At 39.0% G+C, this 20,259-nt stretch overlaps 1 protein-coding gene across 4 annotated transcripts in view; it reads left to right on the top strand.

Annotated features, from left to right (window-relative positions):
* Positions 1-20,259, top strand: part of LOC124150751 (core-binding factor subunit beta-like) — a 56,421-nt gene that overhangs the window by 4,431 nt on the left and 31,731 nt on the right. For all 4 annotated transcript variants that reach the window (XR_007221706.1, XM_046522905.2, XM_046522824.2 and 1 more), the window contains exons 4-5: positions 15,378-15,494; positions 18,555-18,674. Coding sequence is in view for 3 of the 4 variants with exons in the window: in XM_046522905.2 (XP_046378861.1) it covers positions 15,378-15,494; positions 18,555-18,674 (237 nt within the window). In the remaining variant the exon portion in view is untranslated. The remainder of the gene's footprint in view (positions 1-15,377; positions 15,495-18,554; positions 18,675-20,259) is intronic.

Raw genomic sequence — 20,259 nt, 5'->3', positions numbered from 1 at the left:
CACCACCTTCCTACCACGCCTCTCGGAAAAGGTGGGTTTCTTCGGGAGACCGTACCTCTCTACAACTGTTTATCTTTTGATAGGAACATACTATTGTGATTACGCAACGCCAATATCGAAATAAGTGTTTCCTTTTAATTTAAACGATCTCAATTAAATGTACCTTTAGATACCGCAAAGTAAGCTTTTACGGAACTTTGAGTTAGAACAAGGTGATTTTTCTTTACAAAGTGAGTTGCTCGGGCGAGTGGTTTTCAATCCTAGCACGCAACGTTCAAATAACTTGTGAACTAGTCAGTTCGTTCCGTACGGCTGTTTATGTATTTATCGTATATTTTTTGAAAATATGGATTACTGACATGTATTGACACATAAGTATGAAGAATCTGTCATTGAAATGAAATGTCTTCATCCATGATATAAGCGACGTCGCGTCCGTCCCTCGCCACGAAGGTTCATCGACAGTCTTGGAGGCCCATGCAGTGATTTTATGATGCTGCCTTGGATTACCCCTCCACCATATTGAAGGCTAGTCTGTCCAATATGTGTTTGTAGGAAACAATTCAGGCTGTTATCACTTGTTTTTCCTTAATGACACTCGAATGAAAACACAAACCTCACTTATCCATAATTGTGTGGCTGGTTAACATGGTTGATGCACTTATTTTTATGTATTCTGATGTAATCTTAAACATTCAGTTTATTCAACAGTTCATTTTCTCAATTTCATTCCAGCTTCTGGAGTTTTAATCGCAGGTTACAATACACTTAATTGATGATCTCTGGAACCATGTAAATAGCTTATCCATCGCTTTAACATCTGCACCTTAAGCAAATTATTATTTGTAAAGTTTAAAAATTAATATTCATTATGTAACCTAGGATATTACTGCATGTGGTTCCTTGGAGATGGAATGCAATTATTCCTTTCAGAGTTTGGGGAGGGGAATTCAAAAGGAATTTGATATGAAGGCATATTGCTGAAGCCTATTGACTGTTTTGGTCTTAAAACACTGTAATTAGAGTTTGCCAAACTCGTAGTGCTAGCATCAGAAGTTGGAGAACGACATGAGGTGGCATTACATGGGCGCCAAATTAATTATTCAAATTTCAAATTTGAAGAAACTCCACCATCCCAGAAAGCAACAGTGGAAACGTGCAGATACTTGAAATGAGGCGTGGGATGTTTTTTCTTGTGTTTGCTTCTTCACTAATATTGTATATTGCAGGGTCTCAAGGCACATGCTTGGTATTAATTGTCTTGCATCAAAGGTAGATTGTAATTAAACAGTAAGCTGCACATGATAAATATTTCCTACCAATGTGTCCAATAAATTATTAACTACCATGCATGCTATTGTATCGGAACAAGCCTTAATGTGTCTTCCATCTGTAGATTGCAATGGTTCAGTTCTTGTCGTTATGGTATGCTAGTGTAAAGAACATTTTTTGGGTGTGTGTATTTTTGGTGTTTGGGAGGAAAACCTTAGGGAATGCTGACTTAATTAAATGCCTGTGAAACACATTCAGGATCTCCTGACATACAATTACTGTGACAGTTGACTGGTCGCTGGCTCAGTGTTAATTCCCTGTGTGGACTTTCCTTGACATGGTGTCATGCTTCAATAAGCTTTTTTGATACTCTCCATTGATTTTGCTGATTAATTCTGATAATGAATTGTCTTTTATGAGCCCTGAACAAACATGGTGCATGCTTGACTTGATGTGTCTTTTATTGTATAATTGTCAAATATGACGAAAAAATATTTCTAATTAAACCTATTCTCTGTGTTCTGCTGACTTTCAACAAATTCTGCTGATATTTGACTATGTCCGTTGTCAAGTGGATAGAGTGGTTGTCTTGAGAGTTGATGGTTGGTGGTTCGATTCCTGGCTGTGTTACTATAAGCTGTTAGAAGATGGTACATATTGTTACCATGCCTGGCGCCAGTATTAAGGGGGTAAAACAAGGACTAGTCAGCTGGGAGTCAGTATACATTGTCTGGGTGGGGTATCCATGTTAAACTGCGGCATGGTATCCTGGAGGGCTAGCATTATGAAAATGGCATTAGTGTGGACTAGCACACACTCCCACTTTCTGTTAGTATTAGGAGTTAGGTTAAAACATGTTTGTGTTCTGCAGTTGTATTGAAGAAGAGGAAGTGTTACTTCAGTATACTGTCCAGTTCTTTCATTTTAAATCCTAATATTTTAAAAACAGTATTTCTAAATCAAAGAGTTGTTATCATTTTATTTTCTGTTCAAATGAAAAAATATATATCACATCCGTTTAAAAGCATGATGGAAAATAATTTTAAAAATCTCAAAAATTTGCAAAAGGTATCTTTTCACTTGAAAATGCTAAATATTTTCAAAATTACTTTTCTTCACTTTCCAAATTTGCACAGTTTGTGTTGGTCTACCTTTAGAGGTTGTGGTTTGACACTCAGGTGAGAGCAATCACGGAATGCAGGTAGTTCCCCCATGCAAACACTGCCTCCAATAGCACAGCCCCCACAAAGCTACTTGTAGGTACAGCTGTCGAAGATCTGCTCACAGCACAGAAACACACTTTTTAAAACTATTGGCGACTGGCACTCAGTGTGTTTGAAAAATATTACATCTAAAGTCAATTTTACCTTTTTTAACTAAATATAGAAAAACATATTTTCTCCCGAGTTTTTTAGGTGTCTGGTAATTTCTTGAAAATATTTGTGTAAAATTTTGTCAAGGCTGTGTGAATGTCTAGGCTTCGAGGGTTTGATTTGTGATGGCGGAGAGTTTGAGGGTGTGTTTCTTTAAAAGTGCTTATTTTTAATACATAGAAAGGGCTGCTCAGAATTTAACATCTTTTAATTGTCAATGGACTAGTTTAAACAGACATTTAAAATAAATGTAATATTAAGTCATACAGAATATTTCAATACTTATTCAGAGGAGATTAACATATGATTATAGTTCATATATATTCAGTTGCTACACATGACTTATAGTTTAGAAGTGGCTGTTACAGTGTAAAATATGAACTCACTTACACACACTTTGAAAGTATGGGACATGACACTTAACAGATACTACCAGAGTATTAGCAGAGAAAATTAGCTTCAACAAACAACACTCAGTACATGTGTTTTTTATGATGTAACTTTGGTGTAACATCTTGGTGAAAATATCAGCTTCTACTTTGTGCATATTAAAACTGACTTCATTCAACGAGTAAGGCTTAGATCACCTGGCATGGGAGGCTGCCGAGTTTTGACTCAGACCCTGATTAGATGGAGGCTTGACTCAACCCTATTACAAATCCAGTTGTATTGCCAGTTCTAGATTATGTCACAAGGCCACTCTGTTGGTTATCACACAGTCATGAGTGAGTGAGTGTGTGAGTTGGGTTTAACGCCGCTTTTAACATGATTCCAGTTATATCGAGGCGTGTCAGCTTAATTTGGGAGGAAAGCCCGAAGTGATGCAGGTCTCGGCCGTTTACCACTTTTGTGAAAATCACGAGCACGGGTATGGTGCTGACACTCACAGTCAGGTATAACCTTAGGCCTGGTTCACTTGTATGGGCTTCGAACTTGGACCTATCATGATCAGTGGGTGGCTCACAGGATGTTGTGCAGATGTTTTTTGAGGCACTTGCTCATATTTGTCTTCCCTTTGAAAGAAGAGACTTACTTTTGTCGTAAACTGTATGTTATTAGACTAAGTATATGTCTGAGCACACTTTTTCCAAATTACCTATTGCAGCCTTACCTAGTCATGTGAACCAAAACACTTTAAGGAATGTGCATGCATTATGTAAAGAAAACAAAAAGGTTTGAGTGAGCAATGTCAGTGTAGGTAGGTTTCTCAGGTTCTCTTCTTTCCTTTCTGTCATTTAATGTATGAGCATACTTGTAAGGCTATAGGAGAGTGCCATCTAAGTGTGATAAGTAAGTAAGGATAGATATATGGATGACCAACTTCTATATTACAATTAGGAGTGGCGTTTCGGTGTAGGTTCTAACACCGTTGTCAAGCAAGTGATGACTCCAACTTCTAAATGCCCCTCAAAGAAGATAAGTGGGATAACTTCTGCCAATCCTTTTCATGTGAATATTGTATGTTTCAACTATACCACACCTTTGCGGTTTGGAGGGCCAATTGAGGTATTTGAGTGGTTAAAGTGTTCACTCATCATGTCAGAGACCCACATGGGTATCATGTAGTTTGTGTAAGGCCCATCATGGGATCTGCCACAGTGATGTTGCTGGAATATTACTGAAAGTGGCTTTAACACTACTTACACACAGGCCACTTACATTTGTAGACTATTTTATCTGAAGTATATAGACCAGAGGAGTTTATAACACTGATCCCAGTGTGATCAGACACACTAGATGTACCATTCAGCATTACCAAGGACCACATAGAGATCTTTAGTCTAAGGTGTGGTCCTTAGCAAATATTGAGTTGTATAGACAGTGTAAGCAATACTACTTCATACATGAATCGGGTGGTCAGACTTGGTTGATGCATGTCATCGTATCCCAATTGCGTAGATCGATGCTCATGGTGTCAATCACTGGATTGTCTGGTCCAGACTCGAATATTTACATACCGCCATCATATATCTGAATTATTGCTGAGTGCGGCCTTAAACAACAACAAAACAAACAAATAATATGTGAAGAAAATTGTAAGAGAAATTTGAAAATCCTGTCACATGAATTGTCAGTGGGAATGTTTCAGGTGATTAAAGCAATCCAAAAGGAACATTTTCTGACTTTTTCAACATGACTATTCTGGTACATGTGTAGGGTGCACCATGCATGTCTGAGTTAGTCAGTGTGGCGTGTTAGTCAGTATACAGTTGGCCAGGTCTCTGAGTCAGCTGACGTGTCTTGTACTCCATGGTGGAGGGCAGCGTCGCGTCGCGTCGGCACATTATGCGATGCACCAACGTTGGCGTGGATCCAGCGCACATCTCCTGGTTCGTGCTGCAGCTGCAGAGTGTGGTTTGCTGATGTTTGTCGTGAGTCGGTGCAGTGTATGTTGGGTAATCTCTAAAACTCATCTGGGCTGCAGCCAAATGTTAAACTTTCAGCTCCGTTTCCCTCCAATGTCGCCAGATGGGAACTTGGTTAGTGGTTGACACTTTGAAAATATTTAAATAAATTTTGAAATTTTACAACTTTCTTTTTCCATTTTGTGGTTAATCAATTCAGATTTGTGGTTAAACTTTGACTCGAATCTCATTTATCATTTATGAAGAAAATGGAAGAATTCAGAGAAAAATGACAAAATTGTTTTTCCATGAATTTTATGATTTAACAAATTAATTTTCGATGAAGTTTCAAAATTGAATTTAATGGTTATTTGATGCAGCTTTATATCGTATATGAATCGAACAGAAAGACCTTGGGCAGAAAGTTTGAATTTTTTCTTTATCACAAATAACATTTAATATTAGAGAAGTTGAAAAACAACATGATGATGAAACTGCTGTGGAGTGAATGAATTTGAGGTTGTTGGCAAAAAGGTGTTTAGGATAATAATAATCAATATGAAGTTGGGGAGAATAATAATGACTTTATGGAGGTAATTTGTACACAATAAATTATGTTATATGAGGATGTTGGTGAAAAGGTATTTAGGATAATAACAATGAACTTGAGGATGTTGGTAAAAGAAGCAACTTGAATGCTGCTGCTGACAGGCAGGTTGTACATCACACAGAGGATAAATACTACGTCATGGTTCGAAATTAAGGGGCCCTTAAGTTTTGCTGCTATAGTATTTGAATCTAGGGGTCATGACAAGGACCCTTTGATCTTTCCTGCTTATTTTCATTTGCTATCTCATTGACATACTCAGTGTAAATGCATGTGCACCAGCTGATTCATGCATCACTGGTCTGGACAGGGCTTTAGTGTATGTAATATAGGCAGTTTCAGAAGTCGGCAGATACTACCTTAGGAAAACTAATGCTCCATGAAGCTGAGGGGGTGGAGTCATTATGTTAAGTGAAGTTGAGGGGGTGGTTTAGGTGGGTCAGCAGGCTCTGGAAGGTTCAGAATTTAATAGGATTGGGTGTAAATGAGTAACTTTGACTTTTGATTTCTTTTTGACACTTGTAAAGGTTGATCGTTCATTACATGATTCATTCACAATATGACATTTCAGGTGGGAGTAGAGGTTTGAAAATAGCCCGAAATGTGGTGAAAGTATTTCACATGATCAAGTACGCAGCAACATTAGACTTTCATCAGATCAATCTCTGAGAATTCAATCAATTGGATTACAAGAAAACCACAAAATAATTAAACAAAAATTAACATGTAAAAATAATTGTGTAATATGTTGTCAGGAATATAGGATTACTTCTGCTTGTCTGAAAACATGTCATATTATTTTAGTCATAACATTTTGATTTGTGAACATTATTCCTTAATATTGTAATTGGTTGTAACACAGCAGTGTTTGTGCTGATTACTTGAACTGCCGGCATTTCCAGGCCATTACAAATTGTAATGTGGGGGAGAAGAGACAATGTCCTAATTTATTTGAATCTTACTTTTTCTGCTTGACTTGCATCATGAACACACTACTCTCATTTCATTAAACTTTCATCTTGCCAGAGAAGGAGAGTCACGGACTGCTATGTTAATCAAGGCCAATCTTCCAGTACACCGTAATAATTGAATCTGACTAAAATGAAAAATGATATTTGTTTTGAAAAGCAAACACATTAAGAAAAAACTGAGATTAAGGATTTTGTTAGGTTCCTGTTGTAGCATGTGACTTTCATGAAAATTTAATTGCTACGAATAATTAAGGCTAACCACGGCTGGACATAATCTTTTCACCAAAACCACAGACATTGTAAAAGCATGCTAAATTAAATTTAAATGAAGTTGACGAAATATGAAAAATGTTTTTTTACGCATGCATGGTATTGATAGTGAAACTGGTTAGTCATTTTGTTAGTTTAACTGGTACAACTAAAAGTATTAATAATCTGTATATTTCAATCATAATTATCTCTAAGATTTTTCGTCTTGATTTTGATAACTTCTTACCAGTAGATAAAAAACCCAAATAAACAAGAAGTTTAATTCTTGAATAATTTGTACACAATAATAAATTATGTTTCTGTATTTATGTCTTCACATGATGATTTTTATTGCGTGAATGTGATATTGATAAGTGTTGATATTGATAAGTGTTGATATTGATAAGTGTTAAATTGTGTGGCATTAGATAATATATATAGGTAGTAGTGTTATTACATGATATATAAGTATCACAGTGATACATTACATGTTGTATAGGTAATATTGTGTCATCACATATTATTAAGGTAGTATTGTGCCATATGCTATATGGGTAATATTGTGTTATTTACATGATATATAGGTAATATTGGATGTCATCACATAATATATAGGTAACATTGTGTTACATTCATGTTGCATAGGTAATATTGGGCCATCATATGCTATATAGGTAATATTAATGATCAATTTACCTGGAATGATATATAGGTATATTTGATTTCAATGATATATATGTAATATTCTGTGTCATTAGCTTGTATACAGTGAAACCTGGTTAATGCAGACCCTGTAGTCCGGACACCCCACCTTCCAGGCATGGTTCTTTAATCTGGACATTTGCTAATCTTGGCAATGTCAAAGGGAGTGACATTCTCCTAAATTCACTGTAATGGTAAAAGCTTTATCCGGTTATGAGCAAAAACATTTTAAGTGTGGAGTGATGTTTGAAGTTCCATCCATGAAAGATTTATTTCACTTCTGGGGAGAGATTGGGATGGGATGGGTGTTGGTTGAGATTTGGGTGGGGTGAGATGGGAGTGGGGTGAGATAAGGATGGGTGAGATGGAGGTGGGGTGAAATGGAGATGGGGTGAGATGAGGATGGGTGGGATGGTGGTGGGGTAGGGTGAGATTGGAGTGGTGTGAGATGGAGGTGGGTGAGATGGAGGTGAGGTAGGGGTGGGGTGAGATGGAGGTGGGGTAGGGTGAAATTAGAGTGGATGAGATGAGGTGGTGAGATGGAGGTGGAGTATGGTGAGATAGGAGTGGGGTGAGATGGAGGTGGAGTATGGTGAGTTAGGGATGGGGTGGGTGCGATGAAGGTGTGGTTATAGATGTAAAATGCCTCCATCCCAGCATGGGCATATATTGAACAGATGACAGGCTCTGCTGACACATCCTCTCAAAATAATTGAAGCATGTGCCTGCAATTGAGGCTTAAACTGTGTGTGTCTGCGCACTGTGACCATTGACTGCCTAAGCTATAGGCCATACTGTCATTAACTTAATCACAGTGCTGAATGCCACAGGCAGGCCTTTATCCCCACAACACTGTGACCTCAGTTTCTAAACATGGGGATCATTGATTTTAACATTTGGAATATGCTGCCACCTCACATGGGGGAATTAAGCAAATTTAACAGGGAGTGGCATAACATGTGTCATTAGCGATGACCTTTGACCTATGACTGCCAAGATTCCTTTTCCAGCACTTAACTTTTTGTTCAACTTTTCTAAATATTGACTCCCATGTTTAGATTTTAAAGGCTGACACTGCAAATGTTATATTAACCACAAATATTTTTTGGGTAAACTTACAAATTTGCGTGTTTAAAGTTCAATTTAGCAGGTACTTTAAACTGTGGATGGAAATTTCATTTTTTGACTGTTAAGTAATCAATTAATTAATGATTTATAAAATTCAAACCACACTCCAAATAACAATTTGGTCACTTTGTATGTTCAGTCATAATATTGTTATTGTACTAGATTAAAATGTGACATTTCTACACCTTGTGTGTGTGTGTGTGTGTGTGTGTGTGTGTGTGTGTGTAAATTCACAAAAGCAAAATATTACATCATCAAATCTACATTATTTATGCACATTTGTACTGAATGAACTCGGTGTATATCAGAACTACAGCCCTCAAACCACAATGTACATTTCTAATGATATATGAGACCCAACCGTTTCCTGACTGGGATTAACCAGCGTATATCATCACGCTAAATTTACACACCATTTCCTTGTGCGTACCATTTGACCTTACTCGTCATTTGTCATTCAATCAGCTGACTGGTCACATGCCTACCAAGTCATGTGACCCAGATGATCATGTGACCTACATGGGGAAAGCCCTGCCCCCCGCCCCCACAAAGTAAACTAGGTCAAACCCTACAAGCCATGACGGTGGGCCATGGAATGTGAGGCAGGGAGTGAGATGGGCCTGGACCCTCAATGGACTGCACATGGCAAGGTTAACTTAAGGAAGGGCTCAATCTGAAATAGTATCAGTTTGAGTAGGATGTTGTAAGATGTTGTTGTTTCTGGTTGTAGCAAGTGGGACAGTGATTTGATGGAGGCTGATACAAGCACATGTTACTCGGCTGTGTTTTGTCTAGTCCGGCCTAGTCAGTAGACCTCTGACAGGTAGCTTGAGATGGATGTTGTGTTGGGAGTGGTCATCTCTGTATGGTACTTAGACCTGTTTGATAGTGATTTGTACCTGCACTTGTAACACAGAACAAAGGTGGAGTAGTGGGTGATTGATGGTAGATATGCCTTACAATGGGGACTGGTGTCTTGAGGGTGCAGAAGGGGGTGTTTTGAGGATGCATAAGGGGGTGCCCTGGTTTATGAATGTGACTTGCACTGAAGTAGCTGTATAGGAATTAAACAACTTTTATGATTATTTATTTGAGTGTAAGTTAGACAAGTTACATTATTACAATGTATGGATTAAATGTACTGATCTAATTTAAAACTATAGACCAAAGAACTGTTTTCACGTACAAGATATGTACAGACTTATATAGCCAAGGAGCTGAAGCTATAATAAACATGTTTCTCTGGGCATGTACTATACTAGCTGTTATCTAATACCTGATAAACAGTGTAGATTATATTATACAATGTGACACACTGTGCTACACAGATACTGGCAGAATGTATACTATGTTGTGTTGTCTGTGTGTCTAACATACAATAATGACTAAGTGTTTGATAATAGGTTTGTGTGACAGTTTATCATGAGCCATGTGCTTGATTCTGGTGTGAGGTAGATCAGAACTGCAACCCATCTGTGCACGCTCAGCACACACACACACACACACACACACACACACACATGGTGCATCAGTCCAAAGTAGGGATCCATTATTTTTACAACAAAGTTTTACCTTCTGAAACGGAAATGATACTCACAAACATGCTATTGTTATACCAAGTTTTTACCATGATATAAGAAAAATGTAATCTCATTCAGGATGGGTATTTCATTTTGATGTGTGATATACATTGTGATTCAAGGCTTATATCATATTATTCCTTGCAGATAGTCAGTAGGCTTACACACGTATACTTATGCACTTTCATTTCTTCCATATATTATTTTCTAAAAGTTATATGAAGTGTCTCATAAGATTCAGACTGCATAGAAGTGTAAAGGGATGTGTGCACTGCTGTTACTTTTTGAATGTTACCACAAGTCCTGTATTTGATGGTATTTATGTTTAAATAGAAATATTGATTGATGCTGACTTGCTGATCCTTCTCATGATCCTGTGACCTCAAACCCTGTCGGGATTCCGAGTTAAAACAGCTCCCCAACAACTTATGTTTGTTTCCCCTTGGGGATTCGAGTTAAAACAGGTCCCCAGCAACCTTTGTTTGTTTCCTCTTGGGGATTCGAGTTAAAACAGCTCCCCAGCAACTTATGTTTGTTTCCTCTTGGGGATTCGAGTTAAAACAGCTCCCCAGCAACTTATGTTTGTTTCCCCGTGGGGATTCGAGTTAAAACAGCTCCCCAGCAACTTATGTTTGTTTCCCCGTGGGGATTCGAGTTAAAACAGCTCCCCAGCAACTTATGTTTGTTTCCCCGTGGGGATTCAAGTTAAAACAGGTCCCCAGCAACCTTTGTTTGTTTCCTCTTGGGGATTCGAGTTAAAACAGGTCCCCAGCAACTTGTGTTTGTCTCCCCTTGGGGATTTGAGTTAAAACAGGTCCCCAGCAACCTATGTTTGCCTCCCCGTGGGGATTCGAGTTAAAACAGGTCCCCAGCAACCTATGTTTGTCTCCCCATGGGGATTCGAGTTAAAACAGGTCCCCAGCAACCTATGTTTGCCTCCCTTTGGGGATTTGAGTTAAACAGGTCCCCAGCAACTTGTGTTGGTCTCCCCTTGGGGATTCGAGTTAAAACAGGTCCCCAGCAACCTATGTTTGTCTCCCCGTGGGGATTCTAGTTAAAACAGGTCCCCAGCAACCTATGTTTGTCTCCCCGTGGGGATTCGAGTTAAAACGGTCCCCAGCAACCTATGTTTGTCTCCCCGTGGGGATTTGAGTTAAAACAGGTCCCCAGCAACCTATGTTTGTGTCCCCGTGGGGATTTGAGTTAAAACAGGTTGCTAATGACATATGCTTGTCTCCCTGTGGAGATTCAGTGTTATAAGAGATCCCCAGCAAGCTTTGTGACCAAATGGATCAGTTGGTCAAGCTTGGTGACTTGGCTGATTGTGTGGCATACACCGATGGTGTGTATTGTTGCTCATTATTAGTCACAGGATTGTCTGGTCCAGACTTAATTATTTTCATACCACTGTTAATTTGGCTGGAATATTGATGAGTGTAGCACTTAACAAAACAAACAAATGTAATATTAAAGCCACTTCCTTCAAATGAAACTACATTTTCCACAACTGAATTAGCTGTAATCAGAATATATATAAACATATACCAACTCTCAGCAAAAGCATAAACTCGTATCTTCTTAAGTAGATGTAGATGATATGAACAGATATAAAAACATGACGTTGTGATGCCCACTGACTGTCTCACCCTTGTAGTTAACTAATGGACATATATTACTTTTTATTCAAATATATTTAGCTCATTGAGTAATGTAACCGGTAAAATATTGTCTAGTGACAATGGATATCTGCTAAGTATGTTATCCGCTTATGCCGGAAACAAGCTAACCAGGAAGATGTTTGCTAGTAATACTGTGCTCAGTGACTAATGGGGGATTTCCCAGGATTGTAATGGCCTTCTGTTGAAAGAATTAAGTCAAAGCGTTAGTCCAGGGCCCACTTGCATGAACACACATTTCAACACCAGCTCTGCTGATGTAACCTTGGCTAGTTGACAACTGATATCACATGACAAAACGTGCTGTATGCTGCTGTAACAATGCGTCACATGGTAGCAGTGACAATGACTTTTAGAATCATTATGGGTACAAAGTACACTTGTTCAAGGACAAAGTCTACAGTCTTTATTTGTGAACAAACGGAAATGTGTTTGCACTTACAAATGTGGTTCTGAAGAAATAGATTTGTGGCTATATTTCATTGATGGTTTGAGTAGGAGTGGAGGTCAATGGGAAGTTGGTTGGTGACATGTTATCGTGGTAGAGGTTGGTGTGGGGATGGGAGGGGGGGGGTGGTGGTGGTGGATGTGGATGTGGGGTGTGGTGGAGGTGCGTGGGGATGGGAGCGGTGGTGTGGTTGCGGCTGTGGGGTGTGGTGTGGTGGAGGTGTGTTGAGATGGGAGTGGTGGTGTGGTTGTGGGTGTGGGTGTGGGTGTGGGGTGTGGTGTGGGGTGTGGTGTGGTGGAGGTGTGTTGAGATGGGAGTGGTGGGGGTGGGATGGACGTGTCAGGATGCCCCAAGGTTGTTTCCTGCAGTGGTTAGTGGGTTAACCTGTACAAGGCGTAGCGCCATTTATGTGTGGTCTTTTAACTTTTGTTGATGCATTTTGGAACAATTTGTTTGTTTTTTCTTGTTTAGTGCCACACTCCATGCTGTAGGGGTACCGCAGTCAACCAAGTCTCCGAGTCTGACCACTTGACTCATTTGTTGCCTCTAACAACCAGCATAGGTTGCTAGGGAGCAGTTCTAACACTGAATCACCAGATCTAAAAAAACAGGATAGAACTTTTTATCTGTTAAATGAATTAGCTTAAAGATTTATGTGGCGATGAAGTACATAGTATTTTCACCGGTGAAGATTCCGGGTAGGATAGGTCTTCAAAAACCCATGCTTGTCGTAAGAGGCGACTAACGAGATCGAGTGGTCAGGCTCACTGATTTGGTTGATGTGCATCCCAGTTGTGTAGATTGATGCTCATGATGTCAATCACTGGATTGTCTGATCCAGACCTGACTGTTTACAGACCGACGTCATATAGCTTGAATATTGCTGAGTGCGGCGTTAAACAAAACATAGTTATTCCCCAGTCGCCATGGAGATTGATTATCAATAGAATCATAACAGAAGATTCTCACAGTTTTCATGATGACAATTAAGATAGTAAACAATGACACAGCAACATCATGGGGTATTTATATCTTAAGATAAACAACTTTCCCAAGTTGTAATCAGTGACAATAGGTGTATAATGTCAGTGACAATAGGTGCATGATGTGATCATTCTCACAGCCTTGAAACATCAACAGAATAAGATAGCATAGACTATTGAATGAGATAACCGAATTTGGTGATCAGTAAAGGTTTGATAAAACCTATCACCCATCGACCCTTGTGTGTGCTGCTACTATCTGTGTCAGCGGTGATGTTGTTGTGACATCACCACAGAGTACAATCTATGAGTGAATTAGATAAGGTTCTGAACAATGTCACCTATCTGTCATGGGATGTGTTCATACACTACAACTACAGCCACATGACAACAACTGTTTGTTTATATTGCAATCTGTAACATTAACTACAAATACTGGGGCAACAACGTAATACACTCAAGGAAATCAGGGGTTGTAATTAGTCGAGTTCACTAACACAAATCTGTTTTTTTAGTGTTTGAAGGGGAATTTGAAGTGCCAATAATCACTTTTAGTGTTTAAAAAAAAGTTTTAGAACTTTATACAATAGCTAACTCAACTTCCCCCCCAATGTCATTTGTTGAGAACTAGGTAAGCGGTACGTTGAAAATGGTATTGATATTGAGAAGAATCTTTGACCCTTTGATAGTATACATGTATACTATCATACCCTTGAAAGCACCTATATAGTTCAAAGATCAGTACTGTATTGTTGTATCATACTTTTGATTCATTTTTTTTTTTTCAAGTTAGATAAAACGTTTTCTCGATGACAGCGTAATAATAGCATCTTTCTAATAGGGATATTGTATAATTTTTGTTGTTTTGTTCTTTAACAACTTTGGGAAGTCCTTTTAAAAAGTAATGTTTGTCAAACTGTAAAGTATGAAAGTTACTATAAGAAGTTGCGACAAATGGCTTCGAAACCATTCAGTACATGTTGAGGAATAGAGTCTGGAAATGACGTCATGATATGACAGACTTTGATTCTCCAGAACAAACTCAATTTCCATATGCAATCTCAGAAGGGGAAAGATTTGTGGTGTATTGGCCTCCGATTCTTGTGGTTACACACAAGAAAGAAGTCATCTCGCTGATGAAACCATGACATCTCGCAAGCGGCAAGATCGCACACACCCCTTACCACATACTCCAATCTTGGTGACGCGGTGACTTCAACACACTGGTATTGTCCTATGCAGATTAGATAGGGGACAATGATCAGAAATTGTGGTTTAACTAAAAATTGAGAAAATCCCAGATGGACCCAAAAATTGCTTTGTGGGGACTTGGTGGCTTTGTAAAGTCGTGGTCTTCTCCCAGAATTCCCTAGACGCGTGGTTGGTTAGCGTGGAGGTGGAAACATTTGCGATGTTGATCTTGGTCGCGACTACCGAGAGCGTCCGTCCCACATGCCACCAAGTCCTATCTAATTCTTCAGCATTTTGTTTTCAACTGATTTAATTAGTGTCTCAGAGCATGAGGTGGCACAGAATGAAATGTTTGAAAGACAAGTCTGCTCCTGATAACATTATGGGGATAACTGTTCTTTAATTGTGGAACGCTTGTTTCTAATTTTCATTGAAATGCTGAAAGGTTTAATTTTGTTTTCTGCCTAATAGTGCATGATTATGATAAAGTTCAACATGGACTTGATGACAAAGGAAGATGATTATATGATGTTGTGCCGTAAAAAATGTTGTTTGTTAAAAAGAAGAAAGGAACATGAAGGACGCAGTTTGAAAATCTGCAGTTCGGCTTGTATAACTTTTGATGAAAAAATCCTAATGAAATTCTCAGAACTAATTACTAATATGGACTTTATACATAAATCTGAAATTATAATGGCACGTTTACACCTCAATATTGCATACTTTTTATGTCAGACTTTAATATCTGAATGTTGCACCAGATGCCAAGGTCTCATGGCTGTGTAGGAAGGAACATGCTCGTTTTATAATTTTTAAGAATGTTTTCATAATGTGTGATATATGATGTTTCAGGTGCATTTGAAGTCCCAGTTTATCATGAACGGTGTGTGTGTGGTGTGGCGAGGATGGATCGACCTTCAACGACTTGATGGAATTGGGTGTTTAGAGTTTGACGACGACAGAGCGGAGGTACATTTAGACTTATTGCACCTTTTACATTATTCTGGTATTCTTTCATTCATACATAAGACAGCCTGATGTGTGAAAATATATTTTGCATTCATATTTGGCTTTTTCAAAATTAACTGGTTCAATATATTCAGAGTGTTTAGTAGATTTCATAGGTGTTGCAACATTTACCCCAAATTTCCATAAAACAATAAATAAACAGACAGGTTAATGCTTGAGATGCTAGTTATTATGTGAAACATGTTTAAATATGAATTAAATCCTGCTGTATGCAGTCCAAAGTGATAATGTTTCTTATTATAAATAGTTATAATGAGAATATACATAAAAATATGTATTTGTGTTAGTATTTTCGTCCATATTCCTGGTCTTTTTAATTAAATAGAATGTTACACTGTATCAGTGATCCTGAAACTCAATAACTTAGCAATTAGGGGCCCTATTATGGATAAATTGGAGGAATATTTAAGTGGAAATTGGATCACAGCTGATAAGATTGCTACGTTGAGCTTTTCACCAATAAACTGATAAAATGACTAATTACTAATACGTGACTAGAAAAAAAGGGTAAGGATCCACATGATATTTGGCCAGTAAACCCTACTTGAATGCCAATATGAAGTCAATGGCTCCATTGGTGTCTGGCATATGTCCCAACAGTATCTGTAGCAGGGTGTCAAGAAGCCAAGATGGTGGCCAGAAATTGGAACTCTTCAGCTTTTGAAGATAGAAAAGTCACTTATAATTTGAACCATTCACCAGATTCAAATACAGTGGAAGTAAGAGGCTGATTGAGTTGGTGCCATGTGTACCAAGTTTCAGATATCACCAGAAACATTCAATCAGGTCATTGTGGGCCTAGATTAGGTAAATTAAGGACATAATGAGAAAACAATGTCAGTTTCCAAAAAATGACAGATGATTAATTATTTGAAGCACATTTGAAGTATTTTTCGTTTTAAACAAAGAATCAAGTGTTAGTCCTTTCCAAGATCCTACTTAATCATCACTGAGATCTCTTAAGACATTTTGGTTCTAAATATGGTTCAATTAACTTTGTACCAAGTTCTATGAGCAACTTACAGAGACTGTCAAAGAGCCATTTCAAGTAATCTTTGGGTGTAATTTGGTACAAAAGCAATAAAATTGCAGGTTGGCGCTCTTGGATAATTATGGTACATTTGTTCCCAAAGTGAGAAAAGTCTGTTTTTTATTAAAGACTGTCTGCCAGGAAAGCCATAAAGTATTAGAGTGTCTGTCTGCAGGTCTGAGTAGCCTAACTGCAGACTTGACAGCTATCACCATTCCAAAACCACTGACATATGGCTTGTAAAATTTAAATTGCACAAAGAATTTTAATGTCAGGCTTTATGAGACATTATGTTCCACCATAAGCTAAACCAGGGTGCTTTCACATGTGACCTTTAGTGAATTTCACAAGAATTTTGGTCCCATTAGAATAATTTGAAATTCAGGGTTTAATAAAAGGGTAAGTCTTCTATCCATGTGTGGTGATTGTATTCATAGTAGGACTTCTGCCAGCCAAATTAGGACTCAGGCACATTTATGGCTTGGAATTCTGTCAAAACATGTATAATTTGTTTTGCCACAAATTGGCCAGGAAATCTGTGAAATTTGAGTCAATACTTTTCAATTTTCTTGCAAAAAGTGCAATATTGTGGATGAGGGAGAGTGATGGGTTTATTAGACCAATATGTGATCCCATAGTGCCAGCCCAAAGCCACAATTAGGGGTGACAATGTAGGGGGGGGGGGGGAGTCATGGGAAACAGCCTTCTCAAATAGGGGGTCATCATACCAATGTTCCCAATGATTGCATAGGGATTGTTGTTGTCTGGGCCAAAAACAGATGGGTTGAGAGAGGGAAGGGGGTTAGGGGGTTGGGGAAAGACAGGTTGGCCAAATCAGGCCCCCCTCCCATCCCACTGCCCCTCCCTTCCTTCTCTTCACATAGAAACTTTTAATTAAGCCATATGTTGCGTTAAGAGGGTGTCACAGTAGCTCTAAGAGGGAAAAGATTGGTCGGGGTGGCTGGCAAGCCCTATGCTAGTGTTCAATGTATTACTGGGAAGTGCAGGGGCCCTTCTCCCCTTCTTCTTACTCAATTACTTGTGCATTTTGACCCTCACTCTCTGCCCATCTGCCACCCCTAGGCAGCTAACTGTCAAAGACAATGGAGACAAAGACTAGGAGAGGAAAAAGTGCAAGTCTTGCAGATGCCTCTTACTTGTCGGCAGGGCTTGCACATGCCTGCTACCCATGGCAGTCAGATGGCTGTCTTACCAAACACTGCTCATAAAATTCATAACTTGGGGCTGCCAAAACAAGAAAATTAAACTTTTCCCAGACAATGGGAACAAAAAGACAAAGAAAAAAATCAATAGCTGAGTGTGGAAGCTTGGTGTAGCTCAGCTGTCCACAAGTTTCCCACCTTTATGGATAGAGTCCTTATAATCTGTTTGGGCAAATGTTCCTCTAGGAACCATATGCAGCCAAGCTTTGGGGCCTGCACACTCATTATGCTACCTCGACCAATTAAAACTGGCTTTGTTAGTTCTCTAAGCAAGGCAGCTGATAATATTTTTTCTCATTTTTGGTCTATTCTTCGTTGCCACCCCTCAGCTTGGCATTGTGGAGACACTACCCCACTTTCAGCTGTCTTAACCTCACTTAATCACACAACCAACTTTGCTCATAATTTGCCAATTCCAGATTTGTTTAATTACATACAGTCGTGCAGGTGATGGCGCAGTTTCCAGGGAAAAAGGAAATCTGTGTAGACATGGGTTTGTAGATTGGCTGTGGAGCTACTGTTAGGATGTGTTGACAAGAGTCCCATACACAGTTGACCCCTTGCTCTGGGAGTGTGGCTTTGATGACAGCTGCCTCTCCAGTGATCACCTGACAAACCCTTACCAGAATCTGACACAAATTGCCCAAAATGACTAATAAACCCTTGATGAGATTTGAGAATGCACACACATGATTGTATTGTCCTGTTGACTGCATGCAGGTGACGAGATCTCCGCTTCATTTGCAGGTTGAAGACGCAATACTGAGAGAGCAAATCGACCAATACAATCGACGGTTGCGGGAGTTTGAGGAGCGGCAAAGGCAGTACCGCCAAGACCAAGAGAGGCAGGCAGAGTCGGAGGCAGAGGTAGTTGAGGCTTTACTCTGTATATCTGAAGTGGGAAACCAAAAGTCACCCTCACGACAAAACTCCTGACTGTGGCCGCTCCACAAACAAACATGCTCTGTTGTGATAGCCTAAGTTCTGAGAGAGGTGAAACACTCCCTGTCCCTTTAAAACCCAGCCCAGACCCAACCATGTGAGGTGCAGGTCCACAATCAGGCCAACAGGTCCTCACCACATCAGTGATGACCTGTAGTAGGGTCTGAGAGGTATTGACGTTTTCACTCGCTAGCCAGTGGCACTGTCTTAACTGTGGGGTGTGAAGGAATTTAGGGTGTATCGGCCATTGCCTCCGTCCTATCAGATAATGGTTAAGGAGGTGTGGGTCTACTTGACGCTGCAGACTTAACCAAACCTAGTGACAAGTCATAGGGGACATGCAGGCATGGCTTGTCGTCTTTATTGTCCACCATACATCCATTGCCTCCTTGTTTTAATTAAGAGGGAAAAAAAACTAATTTTCCCTCAACAAAGCCATTTTGTCACTTATGAAAGATTGGACAAGTCTTCATGGTGGCAAGCAAAAGCCTGTATGTTCGTTGTCTTAGTACATCTGATCTTCATGAAACTTGCCACAAAGTTTGATGTCCCCTTGGCCCATCCAGCTTCTTATTGTTTTAGATTGTGTTGTATTATGGGTTTTTGTTTATTTTCTGTATGTGATATTGTGTTTGTATGCCAGTCTATGTGTCGGTGCATGTGCCACCAGCTTATGCAACTAAGTTGTATCTGATTGTATTGCATGGCAAAGCTTGTTTATTTGTATTTTTTGTTTTCTTTCATCAAATAGCTGTTGTTTGTGCATTCTTTTATTGATTTTGCTCATAAAAACAGCAAGTAAAGGTATTTCATGGTTTTTTTACCCACGTTAACATTTTATGAAAGTTTACCAGTCACAGATTACTCTGTTAGATCAAACCACCCCTTGCTTCAGAAATTTATTTATGAACATGTGCTGTTCAGGGAATTGTGTCTAGTCAAAGCAGTATCAGAATTTGAAAGTTTGGACTGAAAAAGTGTTAATGAACAAACTTGTGATCTAGTTATCTTTGAGAGATATATTGGTTGTTCACTGTTAAAGATTGAACAGTTTATCCTTAGCCTTACCTTGTATATATATAGAAGCTTTCAACAGGTTTTAAACCTGGTTATAGAGACTGTATTAGGACAAATCCTGCACTTGTTACACACTTCTGTTTATAATTAAAACAAGTATGTTGTATGATGGCTTTGTTTTGTTTATTTGTAGCTAGCCTTTTTCTTTTGCATGACTGTGAATACTTTGAGATCCTGTGAAGTGCCTTCACCTTATGTAACCTCTCACACTGTCACCAGGGACTCAGAAGCAACAAGCTTCTCCTGACTCTCAGCTTGTTAAAAAAATCAATAACTTCTAACAGTAACTTAGAGTTACCTCCCCCTAGACTATCATCCATTGATTCAATTAGCCTCACATAACTACATAGGGACTCACTCCATAGCATAACTTTCACAGCTTTTCTGGAGGGAATTTTTTAACAGCAAGGCTGAAAGTTGAATTCCTTATCCC

This window comes from Haliotis rufescens, unplaced genomic scaffold (genome assembly GCF_023055435.1).
Source record: "Haliotis rufescens isolate VD_foot unplaced genomic scaffold, xgHalRufe1.0.p SCAF_17, whole genome shotgun sequence".
Lineage (NCBI taxonomy): Eukaryota > Metazoa > Mollusca > Gastropoda > Lepetellida > Haliotidae > Haliotis > Haliotis rufescens.
The sequence above is the reverse complement of the archived record's forward strand: the minus strand, read 5'-3'. Positions and strand labels throughout refer to the sequence as shown.